Source organism: Falco punctatus, assembly GCF_963210335.1.
Source record: "Falco punctatus genome assembly, chromosome: 4".
Taxonomy (NCBI): domain Eukaryota; kingdom Metazoa; phylum Chordata; class Aves; order Falconiformes; family Falconidae; genus Falco; species Falco punctatus.
The window spans coordinates 56,909,161-56,935,228 of NC_137583.1; the positions used below are offsets into that span (position 1 = coordinate 56,909,161).

Here is a 26,068-nt window from a genome sequence, read left to right on the forward strand (position 1 = left end):
TCCTTTGCCTTACAGATGGCACCTGGAATTTTTGGAAGTCAGGCCTCTTGTGTTGCTTGTATGTGGCTTCTCAGTTGCATGGAATCTGGAGGGAATTTGGTTAAAACCTTCACCTTAAAAATATTATTTCTTAGTGATTTTTTAATCCCCTATTCACCTCTGTGATACTTTGGACTCCTCTCTTGATTGTGTTGTGTTGGGCAAGATTAAACTCAAGTCTTGCTGCATGTGAGTGAGGCACTTACACTTGCCATGATAGTCAATAATGGTGCAATTAATATGCCTGCACATAGGCATTTAGAGGTATTTGAGATACTTCAGGTGCCCGTCACATCCACGAGGGACTGACAAACAAGGCACAGAAGCTATAGGAGCTCTTTGGCATCTGGAGACCAGGCATATGTAGAAACACCTCAGATGATACTATGCTTACTAGATTACTCCATTTAGATATCTGAATCTCAAGATTACACACACTGCTTACCACAGAGATGTCAAGTGCCATTTGAGGTTCTGGCTTACCTTGTACAGCTTCTATATGCACTTCCTAAAATGCATCTGTCAGTTCCTGTAGATCTTGTGCCAGTTTTAACCATGCCATGTGTATGTCTTAGGTACCCCTAGGTATCTTAAACATACACATGTATGTACCCAAGACATACACATGTGGGGTGTATGTCTTAGGTACCCCTAGGCATCTTAAAAGACACTAAACAGTCTAGGGCAAGCAACTGAATTAAACCCTTTGTGCCCTCACAGCATGCAACAGTGTCCCCTGCTGCACGTCTGTATTGCTTGTATGTGCCCACTTTTGCACTTCATGTTTTCTCCCATTTTGCTTTCCTCGTTGTTTTTGGGTTTTTGGTTTTCCTTATTTTTGCTTTCTTCCCTCTAGTGTTGTGCTATACTTCTAATAAAATGGAATTTTACCTGATTACTTTCCTTTGAGGAGGGTGATGTGTCTTAGCGAAATTCTGGTTGTGACAGCAGTTACTTCTAATATATGGGATATGATGTGGTTACTTAGAAAGGATATGAATGCTGGTTTGAGTATGATGATATATCTGCATGAATGCATCTTAGTTCAGAACCATTGGATCATCCTCTGAGATTCTTATTCCGTATAAATATTTTTGCCTATAGAAGGTAAGGGTGATACCCTTTAGCCTATCGACAGTACTTCAGCTGTGTATGAAACATCCATTAGTAGTTTGAGCTCAGCTCAGCGCACAAGGGCCTCAAGTTAATTTCTTTTAGAAGCCTGCTTTGTTCACAGACAGTTGTAATAAGAAGCAGCAGACTTCAATATACCTTCCCTGCAATCTTTTGTCGGAAGGTGAACAAAAAAGATACTCTTTTCAGACCCATACTAAAAGAAGTTCCGATAGAAGCTGGCTTACACAGCAGAATGAGCTGTTTTGCAGTTTCTTCACATAAAGCAAGATAGAAAGCCTCTTACATAAAGTAGCATATGATTTTAATTTATGTCTTTTTATTAATTTGTGCTTATTTCTCCAGCTGCCACAGACATTGCAACTGTGCTTTCCCTCTTCATAGGTTAAAGTGATGGTGTAAGCATGTGGCAGTATAGGGTTTAGCTCATCTGAAAAAACACATCCAAATGTGTGAGGAGCAAGCTCAGATGGAACACCAGGCTTTGCCAACTATACTGTACCTAGACTAGCTTGTTAAGGATTGTATTTTATGAGTGTTAGTTATCTTATGATTGTGATATCACCATATTTTATATCTATCAGAACAGGTATTTGGGCTCAAAGTACAGTTACCTAGTATTACGCTATGGCAGAAATGTCAAAAGCAGGTGCTGTTTTTGGATGGATTATGATATGGTCAGTGTCTAGGTGGGATCCATTTCCTATGTTTTTGGTTATAAGAGGAGGCATTGTCAGTGGAATAGCTTTGGACAAATTCTCAAAGAAGCAGAAATTGCTAATAAACGTAGAATTATCTGTGGCAATTTGAAATATGTTGTCCATAAGCATCTGATGAAAGAAATTCTTTCCCTGCTGTAGTGGAATCTGGTATTGTTTGGAATTTGTTGTGGCAAAAGGACTGAGGACTGATTTGGATCATTTAGCTCTTCTGCCTGTAACTAGAAACATTAGACTGTTGGGGTCCAGCTGCAAAGGTGGCTGCTGAATCCATCAGTGGGCTAAATGTAGATCTTGAGGAATGATACCTTTCCACAGTATAACCACAGGACCATGGTATTTGAAAGCAAAGAAGAAACCAATCTTTTACATGCCTTTTAGGGATATCATTTAATTATCTGTAAAAAGATAAACATGGTAAACTTTGTGGATGCTTTAGATTCTGTTAAAGAATTTTGACTTTTAAGAATGACTGTCAGGAAGAAAAATGTGGAAAATAAACTAGTTTGCATTATTTCATGCAGGGAGACAGATTAAGACATAGAGAGCAGTGCCGGAGTTCAAGTGGTTTCAGTCAGATTTCTGGGACTTCTGAAACTATAAGTTATTTCTCCGAAACACACCAAAAGAAAGAGGAAAAAGAGGTAATTATAACTTTTATCATCTTGTGGCATATGCTAGAGATTAGAATTGTCACAGCGGTTCTCTCATTCAGCAATGACAGGACAAGGTGGGGTTTTCTGAAGAGCAGAAAGTATAATCCCTGTGAAGACGGTACATCTTTCTAGAGGTAACAATAGTTTAAAGCATGGAGGTTTGTCTCGCATAAGCAGCCATGGCTAACAATGTAACTTAATATATTATTTTGTACAAAATAAGAGAAATTAATGGAGAAACACACTCACTTTAAACATATCTGATACCGTTCATTTTTATAGATAACTGCTGTTATCCTTGGATGCAAAGATTTGTTCTCTAGAAACAGTTCCCAAAACAACCATACTTTTTCTGGTCTAGAAACTTATTCTAATGCATAATAGATCTAATAAGCTCTAGAAGCATATTCTGATATGGTACAGTCCACATCAAAATAGGTGAAGAATCATGGCTTGCCTCCAGTGACCCAGGAAATTAAATGGAAGTTCATCAGCTTTTTGGATTACTACCTCCAAAAGTCAAACCACTTTAGCATTTTCATATTTTAGATAAAGTTGACAGTAGTTTTGTTTGTTATGCGTTATTTAATTATACTTACATAAAAATAAAAATATCAAAATGCCCTTGGATTTAAATAATTTCATTTTTGTCTATGCCGAAGATTCACTAGGACCTGAAGTTAATGTAAAGCAGCATGGCTGTCAACAGGGCTAATTCCCTCCTTCTGGCTTCTTATTCTTATCCCTATCCTCATGTCTTCCCTTTCCATGTCATACAGGGCACTTACACCTTATGGCTGGTAGATTGTTTTATTCCTTTTTCTTTATACTTGTTTTCCTTATTGTCCTTAGTTTTCTAGGTGTGTACGTTACCTACTAATAACTACAATCCTTTGAGATGTGTAGACTATACATACATTTCTTTCCTGCTAGGCCTTTCCACTATCAAGCCTTTTGAGACATGCTTTGTATCTCTGAAAATGAAAAGGGTATTGGATTGGCATGAAGAAGTCAGAGTTTTCTCTAAATTAAAGTTGTAGAATAATCTCTTCTAAATGTTTTCCTTCCTGCAAGTCCAGTGTAAACAGCTAAAGAAACCAATAAACTTAGGAAATTAAAACCATGGAAACAAACAGTAGGGATTAGCCTTTTCTGCCCTATTATTTGTAATTTTGTTTTGGTAGTTCCACAATATTAAGGTAATTTATATGCTGCAGATATTATTTTTTTGGAGGGTGTGTGTGTGTTAAGTTTCATTTCTTTTAAATCTGGTAACCTTATTAATTAAAAGCAAGTAAATTTTCCTCTTTGCCCTTCTCCTGTGCAGAAATGTGATGCTGGTAGCTATTCTGAAGCCAGCACTGTGGATCCAGTTACTCTTCTGGAGATGTTTTGCCAGCCTAAAAAGTCACGTCTACCTAAGGAATGCTTTGCAGAAAGTAAGAATCTTTTCTTTATTGCAGTGACCCCAAATGAACCAGAATTCAAAGATATCTGTTTGGAACATTTCCAAATTGGCAAAAACTCTTTGCCTGAGACACTTGTTAATAAACATAAAACCTCAAAGAAATATACCTGAAGCCAGCACAGATCTGGAGTAGGGTTGAGAAGCCTGAACACAGGTATTTAGTACCATATGAGATGCCTGAAAGTTTGCAAGACAACGACATTGGAGCTGGCAGAACTGTCACAGAAGCTGCAGAATATCTGAAGAGGCCTAAAATGGTTCTAAACTCCTGTGTTTAGGTAGCAAAATGCCACCTCTGGAGTGTGAGTTGGTCTTATATTGAGGCATCAGGCTGTAAGTATCTGTATATGAGCAAAGGTACTCAAAGCACTCCTGAAGGGGCAGCTGGAGATCAATTACAGTAAGTACATTGGTAGATGGTGTCTTAATACGGCACGTCAACCAAATTTGTCTGAGCTCGCAGTACAGTGGATGAATATTCAGTCAGTGCAGCTAATGGGATTCAGAGGGACGGTGTAGCTCATCCCAACGTGGACGCCTACCTTTGATTGCCTGAATAGCTCCTTAGATCCCATTGACTCATAGTTGAGTCCTACCACCTTTACATCTTACTGGTGAAATGTGTTTCTGGTGCAAAACAGTGAACAGAGAATCTAGTTGTAACATCTCCGCAGTACAATCAAGTGCAATAATCAGTGAAAACAATAATTTACTAAACCACTAGTAAGGTAATATCTCTTCAAAACAAAAAGAATAAATGCAGAAAATAAAATAATCAAGGTTTTTTTGATGGAAGTAATGGCTTTTTTGTGCTTTTTCCATGTATGAGTTGCTCCATTAAAAGAGGTTATTTTGGACTACAAATCATATCTTCTCTTTAGCTTTAGATCATTTCAGCCACGGCATCACCCCATAGGTAAATCAGCACTTTCTTTATATAGTATATAGAAGGTCATTTTAAGATGTCTTACAGTTTTTAGATTCTATGTCTCCACATGTTCAATGGAATTTAATATGCTGTTCTTTCTCTTTTCAGGTTGTATTGAATGTTTCCCGTGTTGTATAGTGGATATAACTAAGTTTCCAGGCAGAACTTGGTGGAATTTTAGAAAAACCTGCTACAGAATTGTTAAACATAGCTGGTTTGAAAATTTTATAATTTTTATGATAATATTGAGCAGCGCAGCACTGGTAAATTTAATTCAATTTGTCAAATTTTGGATTAATGGTTGTTAGGAAAGGAAAGGAATCATATTATTGTTTATTTCTTCTACTCTCACATTCCTTTTCCCAGGGAGAGACAAGAGCATAATAAATGTATCCCTTAGGAGTTACAAGGCTTTTGTCCACTTGGATAAGATATTTAAATATCTGGAACCATAGTCATCTGCATAGTCCCATTCTTCATGGAACATAGTTCTTCACACACTTGTGTATTTAATTAGGAGGCTAAACCAGGGTCTGAAATTACTTAGGAAATCTTAAAAAAATAAAGCTTCTCCTAAATTTGTAAAGCAGACTAACTGCTCAGTAAAAACCTAGATTTAAAATCATCCAAACATTAAAATGATCAGAATCTAAAACTGAAGATGGCTGTAAACTGGTAGGTGATTTAATGTTTCATCACTACTCTGATTATGTCCCTTTCTACTGAAGCACAAAGGAAGTTTTATTTGATTTGAAACCATGTTCACTATGTCTACTGAAAGTAATTCGTTAAATAAAACATTATTTAGCGCAGAAGGAGCATAACCAACTAATGTGAAAGTGACCTATATGGCGGATGTCAGAATTTTCCAGATAAAATCTCTGTGCATTAATTTAGGTTGTCCACTGAACCATAGGTCTGAACTGTCTGCTTAAAAATGTCTGTGGCAAAATCTCCAAGGGAATTCCCTGGGAATCCCGAGGATTTCTCTGTACTCAGATGGAACCAAACTGAAGCAAGGAAGGAAACTGAGTTATTATTTAATGTACTGTAGGATCTGGCTGAGTTGAACACAAAACTGGTTGGTATCCAGATGCAAGATAACAGAACAATAATGATTTCTTTTCATCGAAGATGTATTGCAGTGGTCAGAACTTTCATTGAAAACTTTCAGATTTCAAAGATACTATTGTCCTTTTGCAAAAAGGGGCTTGCCCATTTTCTGTTTGTTTATAAAGTTATTTGCTGATACAGAATTTTCTGAATCAGCTGGAATGAAGGGTTACAATACCATCAGGCATGTCCATGGCTTTGAAGTATATTAAATGAGATGGTTATCATATAATACACGGAAAAATGTGTGGTAAGTGCTCAGTGCTCAGAGAAAAGGAAGAATTAATAGTTAGAAATTTGGAAGAGCATCATTGCTAATGAATGGGTGATTTGAATAGTAGATGGAAATCAAGGAAGCCAAGGTTAAACTGTGAAAAAGATGATGCTAATTATCAAACTTGCTCAGAAAAAAGGTAGGAAATGGTAAATAGGTTTATGTACATGAATGACCGGAGTTCTCAGTTACCCACAGTCAAATTACTTGTCCTGTGGACAGAGTGACAGCCCTGCTCTGTAGACATTTCTCCTAATTGTAGCACAACTGAATGACTGCCGCTTCAAAGACCACTTAGCTCCAGGAATAGTATTACTGCTTTCTTACGCTGCAGAGCAGGAGCGTGTAACTCTTACCAGACTGTTGGTAACTATACATAGATGCATCTCTGCCTTGTGGTTTTTTCAGTGAGAATATAAAGCAGAAACACAGCAATGATTTTACAGGAGTTTATTGTTTCAGGTCTCATTTGAGCTAAGCACTTGGTTGTGCTCCAGCTCCCCCTTTATCTATGGCCTTTTAGGCTGGTTTATTATTATCAGCATGTCGTAAATACAGGGGAGCAAATCAGGTCTGCTGTAATGTCTGAATAACCAGTGTCTCCTAGAGCACTGGAGATACATAGCAGAGTCACCCAGGTGTTTCTGCAAGAGATACATAATGATTTAATGTGCCTGGTGATAACTTACAACTATTAAGGCCCGCTGTATTTGAACTAATCCTTGCAAAACCATTGAGTAGTCTTTGCTACCATGCTCCCTTGAACCAGAGGTCTGTGGACCACCTGTGTCAGTCTCCCCTGTAACACAGCCTGCTATTTCTTTAGGGAGTGTTGACTGTTAATGAATTTATTAAACAAAAATAGAAGGATAAGAGATTCCACAGTCAGGTAAGGAGCTGTTAAGTGAAGAGCTGATGGAGATTGGAACTGGATATGGATTAAAGTTTTGACAGACTCTGTTTGGTTCCTGACCTTTGTCACAGACTACAGCCATGTTCCTTTGGGAAAATGAATTGATCTCTCTACCCTTCATTTTCTCTATAACAAAGATATTTGTGTTCCATCATCTCAAGGATGTGAGATAGTGTATTCCTTTTGAGAGGGCAGACCCTTCAACTTCTCATTTCAACATTTTTACTCATGGCAAGATAGACAGAAAGTTAGCAGCTGCAGAGGCAATGTCAGAGAAGGGGACATGAATTTGAATGAGGGTAAGAGAAAGAGAAGTTGTTAAATGCCCTGACGTGCGCTAGAGGCTCTTGGGACAGTGTGAAAGAGAAGGAGACAAGAGGAGACTGAGTAATTTACATGTAGGAATCATAAGGTCTGGGCAAAGCTATGGTACAGGGTGAGTTCTGATATAACTACATAAATAAAAGATTTTAAGTAATAAGCCCAGATTTGTTGGGGGAAACAGTGGTAGTGAAAATGGATGGATAGATCATTAGAAATGTTGGCACAAAAGAGAAAAGAAGTTGAGATGGAGCTATAAGGTAGAGGAGGAACGGATGAAAGCAAGAATAAAGACATTGCCAGAGGCTTGATGAGGAAATGATGTAAGATGTTAAAAGGAATTGGGAACAAGTAGGCAATATCAAAAACTCAAAATAGGTTGGCGAAGCGGCAGCTGTATTAAACAGTAGTGAACAATGGCATGAAATACAGCAATCAATAAAACGTGTTCCTAAACCCTTACTGACATCAAAGTAGTGTCAAGATTTAGGTGAAAAAAATGTGAAATTCCAGGAATTAACAGTTCCAGATAAGATATTAGTCATATTTTTTTCATATCTGTATTACAAAAGCCTGCAGGCTGACTAAAGATGAATCATTTGGAAGGTCTAAGTCTGAAAGACAGTGGTTAATGTGTTTAATTCAAGCTTTATTATGAAGGATTTTAGACCAACACCTTCAAAATTATCCACTAACTTGGGAAGACAGGATGTTTAATAGCCAGAATTGACCCTCATCAGATATTTTTTTGAAGAAGTGTTGAGCATAAAGAACTGGAAGTATGTGATTTTTCAACCAACCTGAAAATGAGATTGTACTTACTTTACAGTTTAATTTTTTACACCCAAGTATAAAACTAAGTGGTGGTTGCCCGTGATTTAATATGAAATGGCTATAATAAGCCAAACTGTGTATTATTGTGCAATTTAAAAAAAAATCTGTAAAAACTACTGAACTGTTTTAAAACCAAATTTTGAAATTCCAGGCATTTGAAGATATTCACCTGCAGGAGAGAAAAACAGTGAAAAAGCTCCTAGAGTATGCTGATAAAATATTTACATATGTTTTTTTTATGGAGATGCTTCTGAAATGGATAGCTTATGGTTGGCACAGTTATTTCACAAATGCCTGGTGTTGGCTTGACTTCATCATTGTATGTGTAAGTATTGTATTCAGCTTGTCTTACATTTTGAATTTTGATATTTTCTGTATAGAGAACTACATGTAAAATCTGATGGTGAATAAACACAAGTTTCAACAAGTAAAAGGTAGCACTGTCACTGAGGAGAATGTTGGTTATAAAAACCTTTTCAAGTGCAGAAAGAGAGTGCAATTAGTGATCAGAAATAAAAATAAAATAAATTAATTAAGCCAGTAGAAAACTGTGAAGCTGCTGGCAGCTCTGACATTTAGAAACAGAAAAAATGTAGAGTTGCTTCCTTAAAGGAAAAGAAATTTAGACGGTAAAGTAATTGAAAGGTATTGTTGAAAAAATGGCTTACTATAGAGTTAAAGGCATAGGAAAATATGTTTGGCCTTACAACCAAGAAATCCTAGCAATGCTTTATATATCTATAAGAGAAATGATGAAATCATCCATAGTGAGATGGAGGAAGTGCAGTGTTCAATTCAGACTAAGTTAAATAATATAATCTTGCCATATAAAAATGGAATATTTTTGATTGTAATCAATACACTGGTAAGATACTGAAATTCTTTTGTCCTTTTTTTTTTTTTTGAAATTATTTTGAAATAAGGACATCTAAACAGCTGACTTCCAGTAATGTCAAAGTAGCTGTTTGATAGCCTCTGAATAGTTAACACTGAAAGTGGAGGAGTACTAGGAAATGTCAACAGAAAAATCTAATATCATCACTATTTAAAATGAATGTATAGCATGACTTCGGCATTTACAGATGTGTAATATTAATAGTGATGCCATCCAAAACTGAGGAAAAACATGAAAATATCCAACAGCTAGACAATGAGGCAACAAACTCAAATAGGAAGGAAGAGGCAATAGGAAGAAAAACGGAAATCATGAATTGTTAGAAAGCACCCTAATTATTGAAACAATTTTGTGATGTTTTCAATTCATTTTCTCTCATGAAAATTTAAAGTGAAGACTGGATATCTTTTAAAAATAGATTTTGTTTCCACATCACCATCTTAAGGTATGATATGGAATTAATGGAATTACTGTGTACACTTCTGAGAATAACTGTGCAGAAAATGGGAATATTTTATTTGAATAACCCTTTCTGGCCTGTAGTGCACAAAATTACTATACTTACCAATTTGGTTGTTATACTAGCATTAAAAAAAATTATGTGAACTGTTTTTTAAAAAAATTAAAAAAAAGTTTCAAATTAGAATGAAATAATTCCATTGTTTTTAAAATATTAGAAGGCAATGAAGTAAAATTATATTACAATAACTTTGAATGCATATTTTCCTCATTTGACTTAATGGTCAATGATACTGTAACATTCAGCCTATGATTATCTACTGACACAAATAAAATACATTTTTGTATACCCTGTAATGATCTTGGTTTCAATTCAATGAACACAGCTGTCGTTTGTTTCCTGGGGACTAACTAATGTTTCCCAAGACACATCACCTTGTTCCTCTGGGAGTGCCCTGAAATCTCTCAGGACTCTTAGAGCATTGAGGCCACTACGAGCTTTGTCAAGATTTGAAGGGATAAAGGTAAGGATGTTGGGGGTGGGGGTGTGTGTTTTGTAATAACTGCGTTTGAAGCTCTTGCAACAATTTCAACTTGAATCTCTGTTTTGGGACATGATGGCATTAAGATGGTTCCGATTGCCAACTTACATATTATGGTTGTTATTTTGAAAGAATACCTAACACTTTCATAGAAATTTATAAATACAAGTGAAATAAGGAAATGGAATTATAATGCTACCACAATTAATTATTACATATATTAATGTGAACGCCAGAATACTTCTCCATGTTTCAATTTTCAGTGCAATTTGCAGAATAAACTAAGCAAGAATTTTTTTAGACTTATATTTTTCTGAAACCCATTCTTTGGTTCATCTTAGACATGGAAAAATTTCATCCAGCAGTATTTGGCAAATTCTTCTGAACAAAAATTAATTTTCTTGGGAAAAAAGGAACAATTTTTAATTACTTGTCAATAGAAAAGAATATATATATATATATATATATATATATATATATAGTTATGTGTGCTGTGTGCAGTCAGTTGCCAGTGGTTATTGGGTGATGTTCATTTTGTTGTGGAGAGCAAACTCTTGTTCTCTTACAAAACACCTCCAACATAAAAAGAGAGTTATTTATGATATTGTAGTAAATGCAGATGATATAACCCATTCCCCTATACCTGATTTTTAGATCTCATAGCTACTACAGACTAATAATCTTATGTATTTCTTTTACCCAAGGATAATTCTGGTTACCATCTCTTTTACTTCCTTCCTCAAAAAGGCAAGATAGACCCCACAGAATTACATGTTAAGACAAGCTTAATGTTGAGTTGAAGGCTGGCTTTACATTTGTCATCTGCTAGTTTTCATATGGATGAGAATCTGCAATACCTACAGAAGAAGAAAAAATAAGTGGTTTTCTGGGAAGGTGTCCTATTGAACGTGAATAATTCTTTCTTTTCCTTCATTTTATTTAAGGTTGTTGTGAATGCACTCTTGGGAGCTATCCCCTCAATCTTGAACGTTTTACTCGTCTGTGTTGTCTTCTGGCTCCTATTTAACATTGCAGGAGTAAAATTTCTTGGAAAAAAATTTTCAAAATGCATACTCAAGAAAGGAAATATCAGTCTAATTGAAAACAGAGATAATTGTACTTTCTATAATGGAACATGGACAAATAGTGATATAAACTTTGATAATGTTGGGATGGGATACTTGGCTCTTCTCCAAGTGGTAAGTTCTTTAAAAACGTACTCAGTTTTCTTCAAAGAAATGTGTTGAGCAGCCCAATCATGGGATACCACTATGCTTCTGTGTATTTCACTGAAATGAGGGATTTTTTAGCTTCCATAAATATTTTTCTTATCTATAAGGTGCTCAGTTCTGCCTAAAGGACATTTTACCATATGCAACCTTGTATTAAAATTAGGCACTGTGTTTCATGGCTCTTCAATTTTGTTTTAATTTTGATTAACATATGGAGCCTGAAACAGTCTGCATGTTACCACATTTAAAGTTATTCTCATTTTCTTTTGTAAAAGTTAGTGCAGAGTGGATGAGAAAGAAAAAGTATGATGCAGTTTATTTATATTGCTATATTTTCTTCTATTGTTTAAGTCATAAAATATTGGGATGCTAATTTATTGATCTCCCTAAAGAGATGCCTAAAGGCATTTTTTAAAGTGGCTGTTATCCTTGTATCTTTTGTAGATAAAGTTCTTTGCCCGTATCCACCAAAGTGTCCTATGATTCTGCAGAGTTGCTAAATGTTGCAGGAAGGAATCATCTGCTGTTTTCTTAGAAATTGTTTTTATCCTTTTAGGATATATATCCTATTTAAGCTGAAACATTTACTGCTTTTTCAAAAAGCAGAGAATTTACACAAATTTAAAGTTAATAAGATTTAACATTAAAAGACATTTCACGGGATTCATGGCAAGTTTTTCTTTTCAGGAAGTATTTTTTTTTTCCCTTTACTAAACTCCAGTGAATCATACTTCCAAGCAGATCTTTAGAAGTGATGCACATTTTTTCATAGCACACTGCTCACTTTTCCACAACTCTTATCTCATTTATATTACTCTACCTAATTTGTAAAAATTTTATTTTAGTGAGAATAACCTTAATAATGCATTTTTTTCAGGCAACTTTTAAAGGTTGGATGGACATTATGTATGCAGCAGTGGATTCACGTAAGGTGTGTTGCTAAAGTGAGATTTTAGTTCTTTTCCCTTTGCTTCTTTCCTTTTCTATCCACACAATGCATTTTCCAGCTTTGTCTGCAATATCAAGTCAGAAATATAACTGGATGAGTGCATCATACTACGCAGTAAAACAATAATCCTTGGAGTGCCAAATATCTGGTACTTAGACAAAAGAAAACTGGTCAAAATAGAGTGACACCAGACAAAAACCTATTTCAAGAATGCAGAGGGCAAGGTGTTGCAAGTTTTGGACAAGTCTGTTTTGGCGACAGAGTTCAGAAGGTCTTGGAGGGACTATGCCTCTGAAGTGTGTATAGTAGCATTAAAATGGCATGCATCTCTATCAGTTATTTCTGGAGGTTTTCTTCCCTGAATTTGACATCCTTACTATTTCTTCCCCATTTCCATGTGCTGTTTCGTATTATCTCAGTAGTACAGTGTGTTTTAACTTTGCTATGTTTAATTTAATTTGCGTTTTCCTTATTAATTCAAGTGCTGTGCTTTTGAATGTAGTGAAATAGCTGCTAATTAAAATTGTTCCTTGTAGGGCTGATTGTAGTGAGCTGGATTTTTAAAACTGCTTCTTGGCTGGAATTTGAAGGGATGACAGTTCACCATTATGTTTAGTCTCAGCTGTTTTTCTAATCTAGGCGTTCACAGCATCGCTTCTGATTGATCTGTTTATCTATGACTGAAGAATTTACTAGAGCTGGATTTAGCTAAATATCATTGTAATTATCTTTACAAACAATAACAAAACAGAACAAGACAATTGTTCTACTTGTACATCTAAATAAAGGTTTAAATAGTTAGGAATAATTTATCCCTCCTGGCAATAAAAGGATTTGTTCCTGTAAACTGGAAATGATAAAGCTGTGATTATCTGATGTTTACCAATATTATTTTTCTGTTTTGATTTTTTTAACAGATAGATGAACAGCCAAAGTTTGAAGCATTCTTAGCCATGTATATGTATTTTGTTATTTTCATTATTTTTGGATCTTTCTTCATGCTGAACCTTTTCATTGGAGTGGTTATCAGCAATTTTAATCAACAAAGGAAAAAGATAAGTATTACATGAGCTAATTCAGAGTCTCTCATAATCCAGATTTGATTAAGTGAATGTTAGTTTGACGTCTGCATGTCTAATATTTTCAGGGAACTATTTGACTGGAGAAATTTAAAATAATAGATACCAAGTTTTGAAAATAGGAGTCCCCTTCTCCTCAAAGCTTTTAGTAATTTATCTGTACATTCTATTTTCGTACCAAATTCTTGATTTTTTCTAAGTAGGAGGACAAGGAGGAAGGAGTGGGTAGTTTTAGAAAAGAGAAGCCAAAAAAAGTTACATTGACTTTTCTACAGGAGAGTGAAATTCTTTGCTTCTCCTTTGAAGATTTTCTCTGGAGAACAGAATAACCCTTTTTGCTCAGAGTAAACTACAGGAGGATTACAACTTCAGGGTTCATATTTGGAAGACAGAATCTCTATAGGAGTCATTTATTATTTCTGTAAGCTGATTTATACACCCAGTGTCAAAGAATTACTGCCCTTGGTGGAGATAGATGGCAATAAGGCCCACGAGAAATTCTTCTACCCTCTGCATTTGAACAGAGAAAGGATATGTAGGAGTTGAGGAACAATGGTCCAACTTCAATATAATAATTTCCTTTTATAACAAAGTCCCAGTTATAATAATCCCAACAGACAGAAGAAACACTGGTTAAGTAGCTTATGAGCCTGAACACTTGCTAGAAGTTTATGTGGACGTAACACTTTTTTCTCAGTCCATGCTGTCAGTGGGCATTTTTTTTCATTTTCATTTCTTTGCTGCTTCTTGGGGATTTTCATAGAGATTCCATATAGTAAAATTAAACTGAATTTTCAAAGGTTTTTTTTTACCAGAGTGATTCAAAGTGCAGATGCTGTACTGAATGTTGTTTTACGTGTTTGTTGTACAAAATGCTAATCATTCAATGCTTTTATGATGAGTGGCTTCTCCTGAATTCTCAGATTCAAAGTGATTGCTAAGTAGTACAGGTGGTGTAGATGGTAATCAGATGAGCACCAGAAATTCAGTATCAGGAACCCCCCACAGAATTTGGTCCCCAAATGCTTGTTCGTAACCCTCTCTTTACTTGCTAGCCCAGCAATATACTTCTGTTTCTACCTTTCCCAAAAATATAAATGGAAAGTATTTTACTTGTTGATGAGTCTTATGCCATTTTAAAAGTATGAAAGAAATTTATAAAATTTCAGGAAGGCCCTCCCAGCTGAGGAAAGTGACTTGGGAGCACTGTCGAGACTAGACTTTCATGATCAAATCCTAATCAACTTTTTGCAGTACTTCTTGTCAAAGAACAAGGGGAAAAGGAGAAATGGTGAAGACATTTGGTCTCTGTGCTCTCTGAGATGCCTCTCGTGACAGTTGTTACTGTTTTTTTGCATAAATTTGCTGCTGTTTATATAGTTGAGTGCTTAAACTTCAGCTGATCAACAGTATTCTTTCCGTTTACTTAGGTGGAAGAGATCTATTTTTGACTGAGGAACAGAAAAAGTATTATAATGCCCTAAAAAAACTTGGATCCAAGAAACCTCAGAAACCCATCCCAAGACCATTGGTAGGACCATCTGAAGTAGAATATGATAGAAGATATAAAGGTGGTGACTGTATTTAAACTTAGTAGCCAGGCATCTGGAATAAACTTCACTTTAGAGCCCATCATCTTCCTCATTCAATATAGTATTTACATTTTCCTCTCTATTTCTTAATTTAATCTGATGCAGTCTTTCTTTGTAGGTATTAATTAAGGAAATTTACAGCCTATTTATCACCTATTCAAATGTACAATCTATTTATAAAGGTTCATATTAGGTATTTGATATTCATACCATGACCTTGGTTACTTAAGTTGCATGCTACTGCTTCTGCAACTAGATTGGATTTTTGCAGGTGAGAAGGAATAGTGAGTAGTGTATGCCCCATAGCTGTTACTTTTAAGTAATCTTATGCTTTATTTCTTATAGTTTCTTAAATTTAATTCCAGGCCTGGCTTCACATAGTAACTATTCAGAATTTTCCTTGCTTATGAGATTTTTATTAGAATAAGTATTTCTATTAAAAGAGAAATCACAATGTATTCTGAACGTTTTCCTGCTGTATTTTCTCTAAGGAAATGTGGTTGCATGATACTTGAAAATACTTAGCCAAATACTGTTTTCTTTGAAGGTCTAAACAAAACACCTAAAAGTGCTTCTAGAAGCTTATTGTTAATGTTATATTCCCTTAAATTCTCTTTCTAAGCACAAATTACTGATTAATATTTGAATGTAGCCTGGATCTTCGCAGTAGCATTTGATGCCAAAAAACCTTGGAATGAGGAAAACTGCTAAGAGACTTTGAGTACTTTTAGCAGCAAGCTATTTATTATCTGTGCAGGGGAGGAGGTGGTTTGCACCACAGAAACTCGCTCTGAAGCACAGGTGCGAAACAGGCTAATTTATACATTTGACATACGTGATTGCAACATCTCTTCATACATTATTCATGTAATTACAACATCACATTGCATATTAATGATAGGCGGAGTCTAAGCAGAATCCTCTCTTGGCATCAGTTTTGAGGGGGTCATTCTGGCCTTCGGCCCCGCTCAGGTAGCCTTCCTCAGAATTGAACCTTTCAACTTTCTTTTATAAGTGACCCTGCCAGGATCTTTTATATAAATCTTGGCTTGTTACCATTTTCTTCTATTAGTGTGTCTAACTTTACCTGATTTATGATTTCTAGTACCTGGTACAGCAGTTTCCAACAATGGCTTAGGCCTGCGTACAGTGAGCAAGAACAGGCGATTCAGCACTACACGCTGTGTTTCCTCCCAAGCTGAGCAATTTTGCAAGGCAGAACGGGGCTTTCACAGACCTGAGACTCTTCTCAGGTGGATCTTAAGGTTTTTAGGCCTTATTCCTTTTCACATTAAGCAGTTCTTCTCTTTCTCTCCACAGAACATGTTCCAAGGATTACTGTTTGATATAATATCGCACAAAGCATTTGACATTACCATTGTGACTCTCATCTGTCTAAATATGGTCGTTATGATGGCAGAAAATAACGAGAATAACATCAAGGATGTTCTTAAAAAAATCAACTTCTTTTTTGTGGTGGTGTTTACTGGGGAATGTGTCATAAAAATACTAGCCTTAAGACATTACTTCTTCACCAGCGCCTGGAACATATTTGATTTAGCTGTTGTGGTCCTTTCACTAGTTAGTAAGTATCAGTTGTTATTAGATAGGTAATGTGTTTTACCAATACAAAACCAAATTGCAGTATGAAGTAACCACTTACATATAGCTGATAAATAAATTCCAGATCCATTGCACTTATTCAAACCATATGCTAAGTGATTCCTTAGATGTATTTTTGTTTTCCCTTATGTCTTTGCAGAGTACTAAAATGGATAGTTTTCAATTGTTTTTTAAAGTATGAGTTTTTATTGAGTAATTAACAGAATAGGAATTTAATGCAGTAACATCTTTTCTAAGTTATTGTACTTAAACTCTTTTCTTAATGTTTTTATGCTTTCAATTTACATGTAATCACATTAAGTGTTGTTTTCACAGTAAAAGTCAATTCAGTTTAAAAATACATTTATATGAAAAATGGGAAAGATTTATTTCATTTTCCAGGAATTTCTTTTAAGAAGGCAGATCCCGAGGGCTGATTTAGAAAGCTAAGGAAAAATTTGATTGCTCAGCACCATTCTAATTCTGGGTCACCATTTGTGACGGTGAAAAGTCTTATTAAAACTGGCTTGGTTTTGTTTTGCTTTTCAAATGAGACTAGTTGCTTATCATTTCCTCTACAAAGAGTCACATATAGCTTGAATTTCTTGTACAGCTTATTAGGTCTGTGCTTCCTACTCAGGCTCAGTTTATATCATAGAATAAAGAAAAACTGATCTGAGTTCTCTGCTTCATCCCTAAGCACAGCACCCCTTTGCTATCCCATGCAACCCAGGAAAATGCTGACTTCTTAAGCCTTCTATTTGTAATATTTTACATTACTCTGATAGTAAGATCATAGAAGGAGGTGCGATGGAGGACGAGTACGGAAAGACAGTTTTCCTTTATTTTCTTCTTGCTCTTCTCTGATCTCATTCAAGTATCAAGCATTAATGAAAGTCTCACACTTAGCAGGTGGCTTAGGCCTGCAGGAGAAGCAGTGTTCAGACAGCAGCTAGGAGGCAAGCCCCATAGCTTCTAGCACAGGAGCTGAATGGATTTAAAAGGATTTTTTAACTACTTAGCAATGCGTAATTTCACCCCCTGAATTTGAGAAATCTGGGAGAATGCAATTTCCAAACCACACATACTTGTGATACCTCTTTATAAAGTTATTACAATTTATCTTTCTTTGCGTAAGATCTTTTGTAAGTAATTAATGGTAATGTTTTTTGTTGAAAATGATGTAATATGATCAATGTTACTTTCAACACCTAAAGCATAGAATGTAACAAAAGGGACACAAATAGGGAATTTCACTTGACAACATTTTGTTTTCTTTTTCATTTCAAAGGTATTGGACTTTCTGAAGGTTTTCAAGCCATGTTCTCTCCTACACTTTTGAGAATTTTTCGTTTGGTGCGAATTGGCCGAATCCTGAGATTAATTCGAAAAGCTAGAGGAATTCGAACTCTTCTTTTTGCATTACTGATGTCTCTTCCTGCACTGTTCAACATTGGTCTTTTGCTTTTTCTGGTTATGTTCATTTATGCCATCGTGGGCATGACAAACTTTGCCTGTGTTGGCTGGGAAGGTGGGATTGATAACCTTTTCAACTTTCAAACCTTCGATAGTAGCATTCTCTGTCTCTTCCAAATTACAACGTCAGCTGGCTGGGATGGTCTCCTGCTCCCTATGTTAAAAGGATCTAATTCATGTGCTCCCAACTTAAATTTAACAGCTGTACAGAAACAAAATTGCACAAATAAGGGGGTTGGTATTATATTTTTTGTAAGCTATGTCATTATATCATTTCTCATTGTTGTAAATATGTACATAGCTGTCATTTTAGAGAACTTCAGTGTTGCCACTGAAGAAAGCACAGATCCTCTTTGTGAGGATGACTTTGATATGTTTTATGAGACCTGGGGAAAATTTGATCCTGAGGCAACACAGTTTATTGAATATTCTGCTCTTTCAGACTTTGCAGATGCTCTGGCAGAACCCTTACGCATTCCAAAGCCTAATAAAATTCAGCTTATATCTCTGGACATCCCTATAGTTACTGGAGATAAGATCCACTGCTTGGATATCTTGCTTGCTTTCACTAAAAGGGTCTTGGGAGAATCTGGAAATTTGGATGGTCTTGAATTACACATGGAAGAAAAATTTATAGCTGCCAATTCATCTAACATTTCTTACAAGCCAATTACTACTACCCTTAAAAGAAAACAGGAGGAGGTATCGGCTCTTGTTATTCAAAGGGCTTTCAGGAGGTATTTAATGCAGCGTTCTTTTAAAAATAAATCTTTCTTACACCGTCATAAACATTATAACAGTGCTGTCTTTGAAGAAGAAACACGTGAGAAGGAAAGTCTTATTGCATCAATGCTTAATGATAATAATGGTAGGAAGCTGGATAAATCACGAACTACCTCTTCCATATCTCTCCCTTTATTTTATGATGGCATTGCTGAAACAGGTAGCAATAAAGCGGACACATAATGTTGCCCCAGTCTGCAGCATTTTTGATTAAATCAATATTGGTTGTTTTCAGATGGACAAAATATTTTGATCCCAGAGCATAATGCTCTAAATTAGAATAATGATGGGAGCCTTTCAGTATTCTGGTTGTTCAGTTTTGCAAATACTCCTTAGAACAATTAAGATTTGAACAACTATGTCATAAATCTTAGAGGAAAATCAAACCGTGGATTTTATTTTCCTCAGCTACTGGAGTAGGGGAGTTAATTTTTACATCTGTCATTTTTTGTATCACTTAGTATTTCTGTGTTTACAGAAGAAATCTGTACAAGGTTGTTGTAACTGTAATATGATTTACAAGCACACAAAGCTGTAGAACAATGTATATCTCTTTAGAGATAAAGCCTGGTTTGAAAAATTGGTTATTGTAGCAAAATTAAATAATTACTGCATTTTCTGTAAAAGAGCTCACTCAAAACTTGTGAGTATAATCAGCCACTAATTTCTATGTTGTTTGGGACCACCTTCCTCTTAGTGCCTTTGGATGGGTTTGTTTATGCTTATGGATTTTTGAGATGTCTTTACACTTGCACCTAAATGGATTTAACGTATCATCAGGTGTCTGTGCTGGAAAGTTGTGTATAAATTGCTCTTTGTATCATTCAGTGTATGAAAACTGTGATACTAATAGTTACTGATATGAAGGGATGTTACACAAGAGGTATTCTTTTCAGAAAATGTTAAGAATTATTGTACATAGAATTTCATCACTATACTTCATCTAAATGTCAGAGAAATTATTACTTAGTAATATGAAAAGGAGTTCATGGTATATCTTACAAGGCTATCTTTATTAAAGTTAGAGTAAGTATTTATTTCATAGGTTGTGAAAAAAAACCCTTGTATGAACAATGTGTACTAATATTGCTTTTGCTGGGTTTTTTTGCAGCTTAGATTGGTTAGATGTTGTAGCCTCAGAACTACTAATGAACTAGGACTATTCTAGACTTTTCAATAAAGAGTTCATCTGCTTAACACATTTTTGTCTGTTTTGTAAGAGGTATCTTCAGTCTCAGATTCTTCAGTAAAGAGTTCATCTGCTTAACACATTTTTGTCTGTTTTGTAAGAGGTATCTTCAGGGGTAGAACCACAGTAATGTAATTTTCCAAAAATAGCTACCTATTAGCACAAAAAAACCAAAAATATTTTACTTCTTACAGGGAATCATTTTCAGGCCAGGAGTAGTAGGGACAATAAGGTAATTAATTTTTACTGTCATTCCCTGTGTTAAATACTATTAAAATATGACAGATACAGTCAAATCTAAGCTACTTTTAGCAGAAATCAAGGTACATGGAAGCCACGAGTTAATGAGTTTGGATACAGTATGGTTTGAACTAGCTTCATTGCTTCCAGAACCAGCTTCTGTTCAGAAAAAAGTTGACGAGGATAACTCGGAAACCTGCCCCCGGTGCCAGCAGCACTGGGAAGCGGGGTGCAGAGGTACTTGGTGGATCAACTTGAGATCTGCTTCTGTCCCGCCTGGCTTGCTTGTGCCCTGCCCTGCAGAGTGATGCTTTTGAGGTGAAACTATTTCTTTTGTTCGGTGTAAGCTGGAATGAGCCGAGGGCTTTTGTTCAATAATCAGACACCATTAGATGGCAGCATTTACTGCATTTTAGAATATGGCCAGTCAAGTGAAACACGTCAAACTTGTACACTTCAGCATGGAGGTATTACATTAATTGTAAATAACGTAGAAAATAACATCATAACTCGCTTCTTTTTCTGCCCTGGCCTCTCCAGCTGGCCACAGTCCTCAGCAGGCGTGTGTTCGCTGGCTGTTCTGATTTTTACGTGTGACAGATTGATGGAATTAATAAATGTGGAAAACCCACCTATGTTCTCCTGTGTGCTTGGATCTTCCAGAGGGGTAGTTTCAAGCATTTCTCTATAGCACTGTAGCAGGAAATGTTTGCAAGGAAAGAGGTAAAAGTGCTTTGTTCTTGCATGTTGGAAAATGAGGAAAGACTGCAAAAGCCATATTTGGGAAATGAGAGAATCTTAATGATGAAAGAATGAATTTTAAACACTAATAATAGCTAACAAAATGCCATTGTTTTTAATTAATCTGATGTTTAAGATTTAAAATTATGTTGTTTGAGTGCAACAGAAGGTGCTGCGCCCTGGTCCATAATTAGAATTACTTCAAAGGTGAACAGAAAGGTGTTAGGTTGATGGTTGGACTCTGTGATCTTAAGGGTTTTTTCCAACTTAGATGGTTCTATGATTCTATTACTTTATTCCCATGTAGGGGCAGCAGTTTTGGACAAAATCATACCTGGCATGAACACATCCTTAGTGATTATTTTACCTGAGAAACATACAAAAACCTGAATTCACCACAGTACAAATTTAAAAGCCTGGATGGATTTTTAATATTGCTTCAGCATTAATAAACGAGACTTAGCACGCTGTCGCAGGGTTGAAAGGAGAATGGTTATACCCAGCTTGTTTGTGCTAGGATTGCCCCAAAGCCAATTCAGCTGCTGAAGCAACATAGAGTTTCTTGAAGAAGACTGTATATGGTGATGAGTTAATTGCAGTGAACAGGTGGGAGTTTTTGACATTCTTATATCTGGAACTATGAATTTCTCCAGGCAAAACTGCTTGTGTGAACTTCCTGAAAAGCAGTCAGGCATACTTGGAACACAGTGGAGGAATGTTCCTTTCTGTTTATGAAGTTTGATACTTAAATCAGAGAATAGCAAAAACAAAGGCGTTTTGGATCCCTCCAGTTAGGAAACACTGTGCAGGTAAAGCTACTAGTGAATTCCTGCAGACCAGCAGTGTGATACATAGCAAGGTTGCCTCCTTGGTGGGGATGCAGAGCTCATTATTATTCTATTTCCATTTATCACTTTCCTGGTTAGAAACAGTTAGCAACTGACCGCTGATAATTAAGAGTTTTCTCCTGCTTTTGTGATAGCCCTATATCCCTGACAACACGCTCCATAAAGGTTTTGTGGCAACTGTCCTTTTACTTTCTGGAGCTCTTCAGTTACTGCTAACCTTGTAATGTTTGTGCTATCTATAGTGTTCTTCAGGACTCCAAGATGCCCTGTATTTAATTTATTCCAAAAGAATTGTACTAGAGAGAATATCATCATGACATCTTTCCCTGAAACCTACCAAAGGTTATTGTGCTTGGCAAGTCTGTCCTCTGCAATGTCACTTCCCGAAGCCATCAGGGAGGTAAACATTCTGTCTCAGCTTGAGAAATCCCTCCAACTTATGTTATACAAGAAGACACACCAAAATAATGTTTTTCTAGCTCATATTTAGAGTGAATGTTCCCATAAGAACAGCACACCCAACTGCAGCATCTTTAGGCAGGGGTCAGGATTATGACTAGAAGCGATGGAAGTCTATCAAATAGTGAAACTGAACCTAGACCATTTTTTTCAATATTTATGAAAAAAGTTACAAAGATGGAGGAATTGTGTTTAAAGACTATTGTTAACTACCACCAGCTAATAGCAAGTCTGACTTAGACTTGCTTCATCAGACTTTATCAATTTACTTTCTGGCATTTCTCTGTCTCACCAGCCAAGGAAAGGTTCTGCCAGTTGCTTCACAGAGCTGAACAATAAAAAGGGCCTGGCATGTGCAGAGCTGCCCACCTCTTCTGCTCTCCAGATCATGGACTGCCTTCCATCTGAACACCCTAGACCCTATCCCAGAGTATCTGCTGACCAGTAGCACCATTCCAGATACCGATCCCCTTCTGCTTTGGAGCTGCCTTGGAGATACCTTGGAGAACTGAACAGATATATTGTAGTCACTGAGACCTAATCCAGCAAGTACATTGCTGTCTTGGCAGGTGGGATCACTGTGTTTTGGGCAGGTCTCACCCCAGTGAGCCTTCTCTGTGGTTTCTCAGCCTTCTTCCCTTTTCTCATTTAACATCAGTGTAACTTACTGTCTGCTAGGGCTGTGCAGTGGAAGCCCATGCAATGGCTGCCTGTGCAAGCCAAAACTTACGTGCGTGTTAACTAACTCGCTCTTACATGTAGATAATGGTGTGGAAGGAAGAACTATTTGACATTCGAAAATCTCTCCCTTCTCTTTTTTCTCATACCTGAGCAAATCATATGGCTTCTTCATTTATTCCTATGTTTGGATAACTGTCTTCAGTTTTAGTAGCTGAATTCACAAATTCTTAGTTATTAATATTTTTAGTAACATTATAAACAAATAATTTCCCACCTTGTGTTTTATCAGCACCAAGAGTGATACAGAAACATAAGGAAAATAAGAATGCAGTGTCAGTAATCCCATTAGCCAATTCACTTACCACAGTATCTCATCACAGGTGCAAGATAAAGGTAAGAAAAACGACAGAATGTGATGACTAACCAAATACTGGTGTAATGATCCTTCCCCTTTGGTATCTCTAAGTGTCATCCACTTCTAGCAAGAGTAGGATAGCCTGAAATGAGAGATTAGAACAAGAAATGGTTCAACTAAAAGGTTAGGTCGACTGTTTGGAAAAAGCTGGTGCAAAAGAAACCTTGAACATGAAATAGTAGTTCAGAAAAAGAGAATGGAAATGGATGGGGAGAAGAGATGAATTTTGGATGAGAAAGAGCTATCTGGTATATTGAATACACACTTCAGGGGTCACTGGCAATCTAGGAAGGCTAAAAAGAACATCTGTTATGCTTTCCTGGCCCACGTTAACAAACAGAAGATTTTAGGTCCAGAAGTGAAAACTATATAATGAAAGGAAAAAAAAAAAAAAGATTTCACTGGTATCTTAGAGGTCTATATTGCTAAGAAATACATAAGCATGTCCCAGCAAATTGTTTGATCAATCTACGCTGGAAGAAAAAAAATGTCCAGTGTTTCTGATACTTTGAACAGAAGGAAAATTCCTACTTCATCCTCAGTCTGGCAACAAAGTGGTCTGAGTTTTGCTTTGAATGGGCACATTCTGTCCCAGTTTATCTCAGGTTTTACTAATTCAACCACAGCTTTCCAGTGCTCTGCTACCAAGTGGTAGTCATAAATGATGAAGAATCAAATTCCACGTCTGTTGCAAATTAATGCAACTGGAGTATTGTCTGGTTTGGGGTTCCTCAAAACAAGAGACCTATTGGAGCAAGTGCAGTGGAGGGGCATCACGATGCTGGATCACAAGATATATGAGCAAAAGCTGAAAGATTGGTTTGTTCAATCTGAAGAAAAAAAGGTGAAAGTGTGGATCTTACTTTTGGCTTCAACTACCTAATGGGTAGTTGTCGAGAAGTGAGAGCCAAACTCAGCTGTACACAGTGATACAGATAGTAGTCAATAGGCACAAGTTCCGACAGGGGAAATTCTGATTAAATATTAGGGAAAAAATCCACAGTGAGGGTGGATAAACTTTGGAACAATTTGAGAAGAGATGTTTTGGCATCTCTGTCCTTGGAGAAATTCAGAACTTGACTAGAAAGACACTGACCAGCCTCACCTACCTCCAGACTTGAATCTACCTTTGCAGGTCTATCTGCCTTGAGTTGGGCTAGTTGAACTTCAGAGAACCCTTCCAATCTAAATTACTCTATGATGCCATGACAGCAGCCACACGATTTTCAAACTTAAATATTATGGCTGAACAGGACTTACCCACATCACATTCCTCAACAGCCATATGTATTATCTGTGAGTCTGAGTCTATACTGATCAGTATTATTTTGGGCATGCAGTTCTAGACTGTCTGTACGATAAGGTGACAAATGAGTGCAAATTAACAAGAGATTTCTTACCTATCCACCTCTGGAATCAACTGATGACTCCTCTGTAACTCTTCCAACTTCATGTCAGATGTCTTTCTGAGAGTTTCTTTGGTACCCCCATCCATTAAAAATATTGGGATAAAGATACTGAGTGGTTTCAGAGCTGAATGTGGTGGCACAAGTTTAGGCTTTTTTCTCTGCCAAGTCCAGAGAAAATATGTGAAGGCATCAACTTAGTAAGTGGTTTTATTGATCTGTAGAAAGATTTGAAAGAGCAATAGAGATGTTTTGGCAACCCCTCAGGAAAATATAGCTGTTTGGGCAAATCTGTTGCAGTTATCTGCTTCGTGGTTCCATGGAGCTAACGCGAGACAGGCCAAGCGGATCTTAATACTAGTAATTAGCTTAATGCAGAGCTGCTAGAGTTCTGGACAGATTGAGGGCAATGCAGTTTCCTCTTCTCTCCAAGTTCCAGGGAAGATGGACTTATGCAGGAACATTCAAAGGTTAGAGGTTCCTAGGTTAGACTTAGGGCAACAGCCACCCTACTTTGCTAACCAAACATTGAGTAGAATTTGTCCCTGAAGACAAATTAGTCACTGGAAAGATCAAGTATCATGTAAATTTTCTTTTATATATTAATACTTTTCTTGAAGAGAGTAGAACTGGAGATAGTATTTTAATGATGATTGTACTATGCTACCAGTCTTAGCAGTCTCTGCAGAATTTATCAGCAAAGAGTTCATACCACTACTTCGATTATCTATATCTTTATGTGGCTATGGCTGGAGTAACAACACAGATATAATGAGGCAAAGAGCAAGTCGTCCTTTTGTTCTTCACCTGGTATGCTTTTTGCTGCTTCTACTCGTGAAGCTTGTACCTGCTGCAGCCAGAAATGCATGTTTGTGTTAGAAGACAGATACTGCAATATCTGGACACAAAAATTCACCAAAATACATCAATACTGCCTTCTCCACTCCCACCCCTCCTTCTGAACAGCATCTATAGAAAATGTCTCCTCCTTTTCAATAAAATCATAGTAACTTTTAGCCTAAATGGCAGCAATAAGATCCCACCACAGCACCTTCAGACAATGGCACTCACTTTCTCCCTA

The 26,068-nt window shown here is 36.5% G+C and overlaps 1 protein-coding gene across 1 annotated transcript in view; it reads left to right on the top strand.

Annotated features, from left to right (window-relative positions):
- Positions 1-26,068, top strand: part of LOC308063768 (sodium channel protein type 5 subunit alpha-like) — a 67,068-nt gene extending 41,000 nt beyond the window's left edge. The window contains exons 15-24 of the mRNA XM_080387152.1: positions 3,876-3,987; positions 5,053-5,207; positions 8,551-8,789; positions 10,205-10,277; positions 11,240-11,494; positions 12,405-12,458; positions 13,394-13,535; positions 14,986-15,086; positions 16,468-16,732; positions 18,041-26,068. Of these exons, the coding sequence (XP_080243278.1) occupies positions 3,876-3,987; positions 5,053-5,207; positions 8,551-8,789; positions 10,205-10,277; positions 11,240-11,494; positions 12,405-12,458; positions 13,394-13,535; positions 14,986-15,086; positions 16,468-16,732; positions 18,041-19,191 (2,547 nt within the window). The 3' untranslated portion in view covers positions 19,192-26,068. The remainder of the gene's footprint in view (positions 1-3,875; positions 3,988-5,052; positions 5,208-8,550; positions 8,790-10,204; positions 10,278-11,239; positions 11,495-12,404; positions 12,459-13,393; positions 13,536-14,985; positions 15,087-16,467; positions 16,733-18,040) is intronic.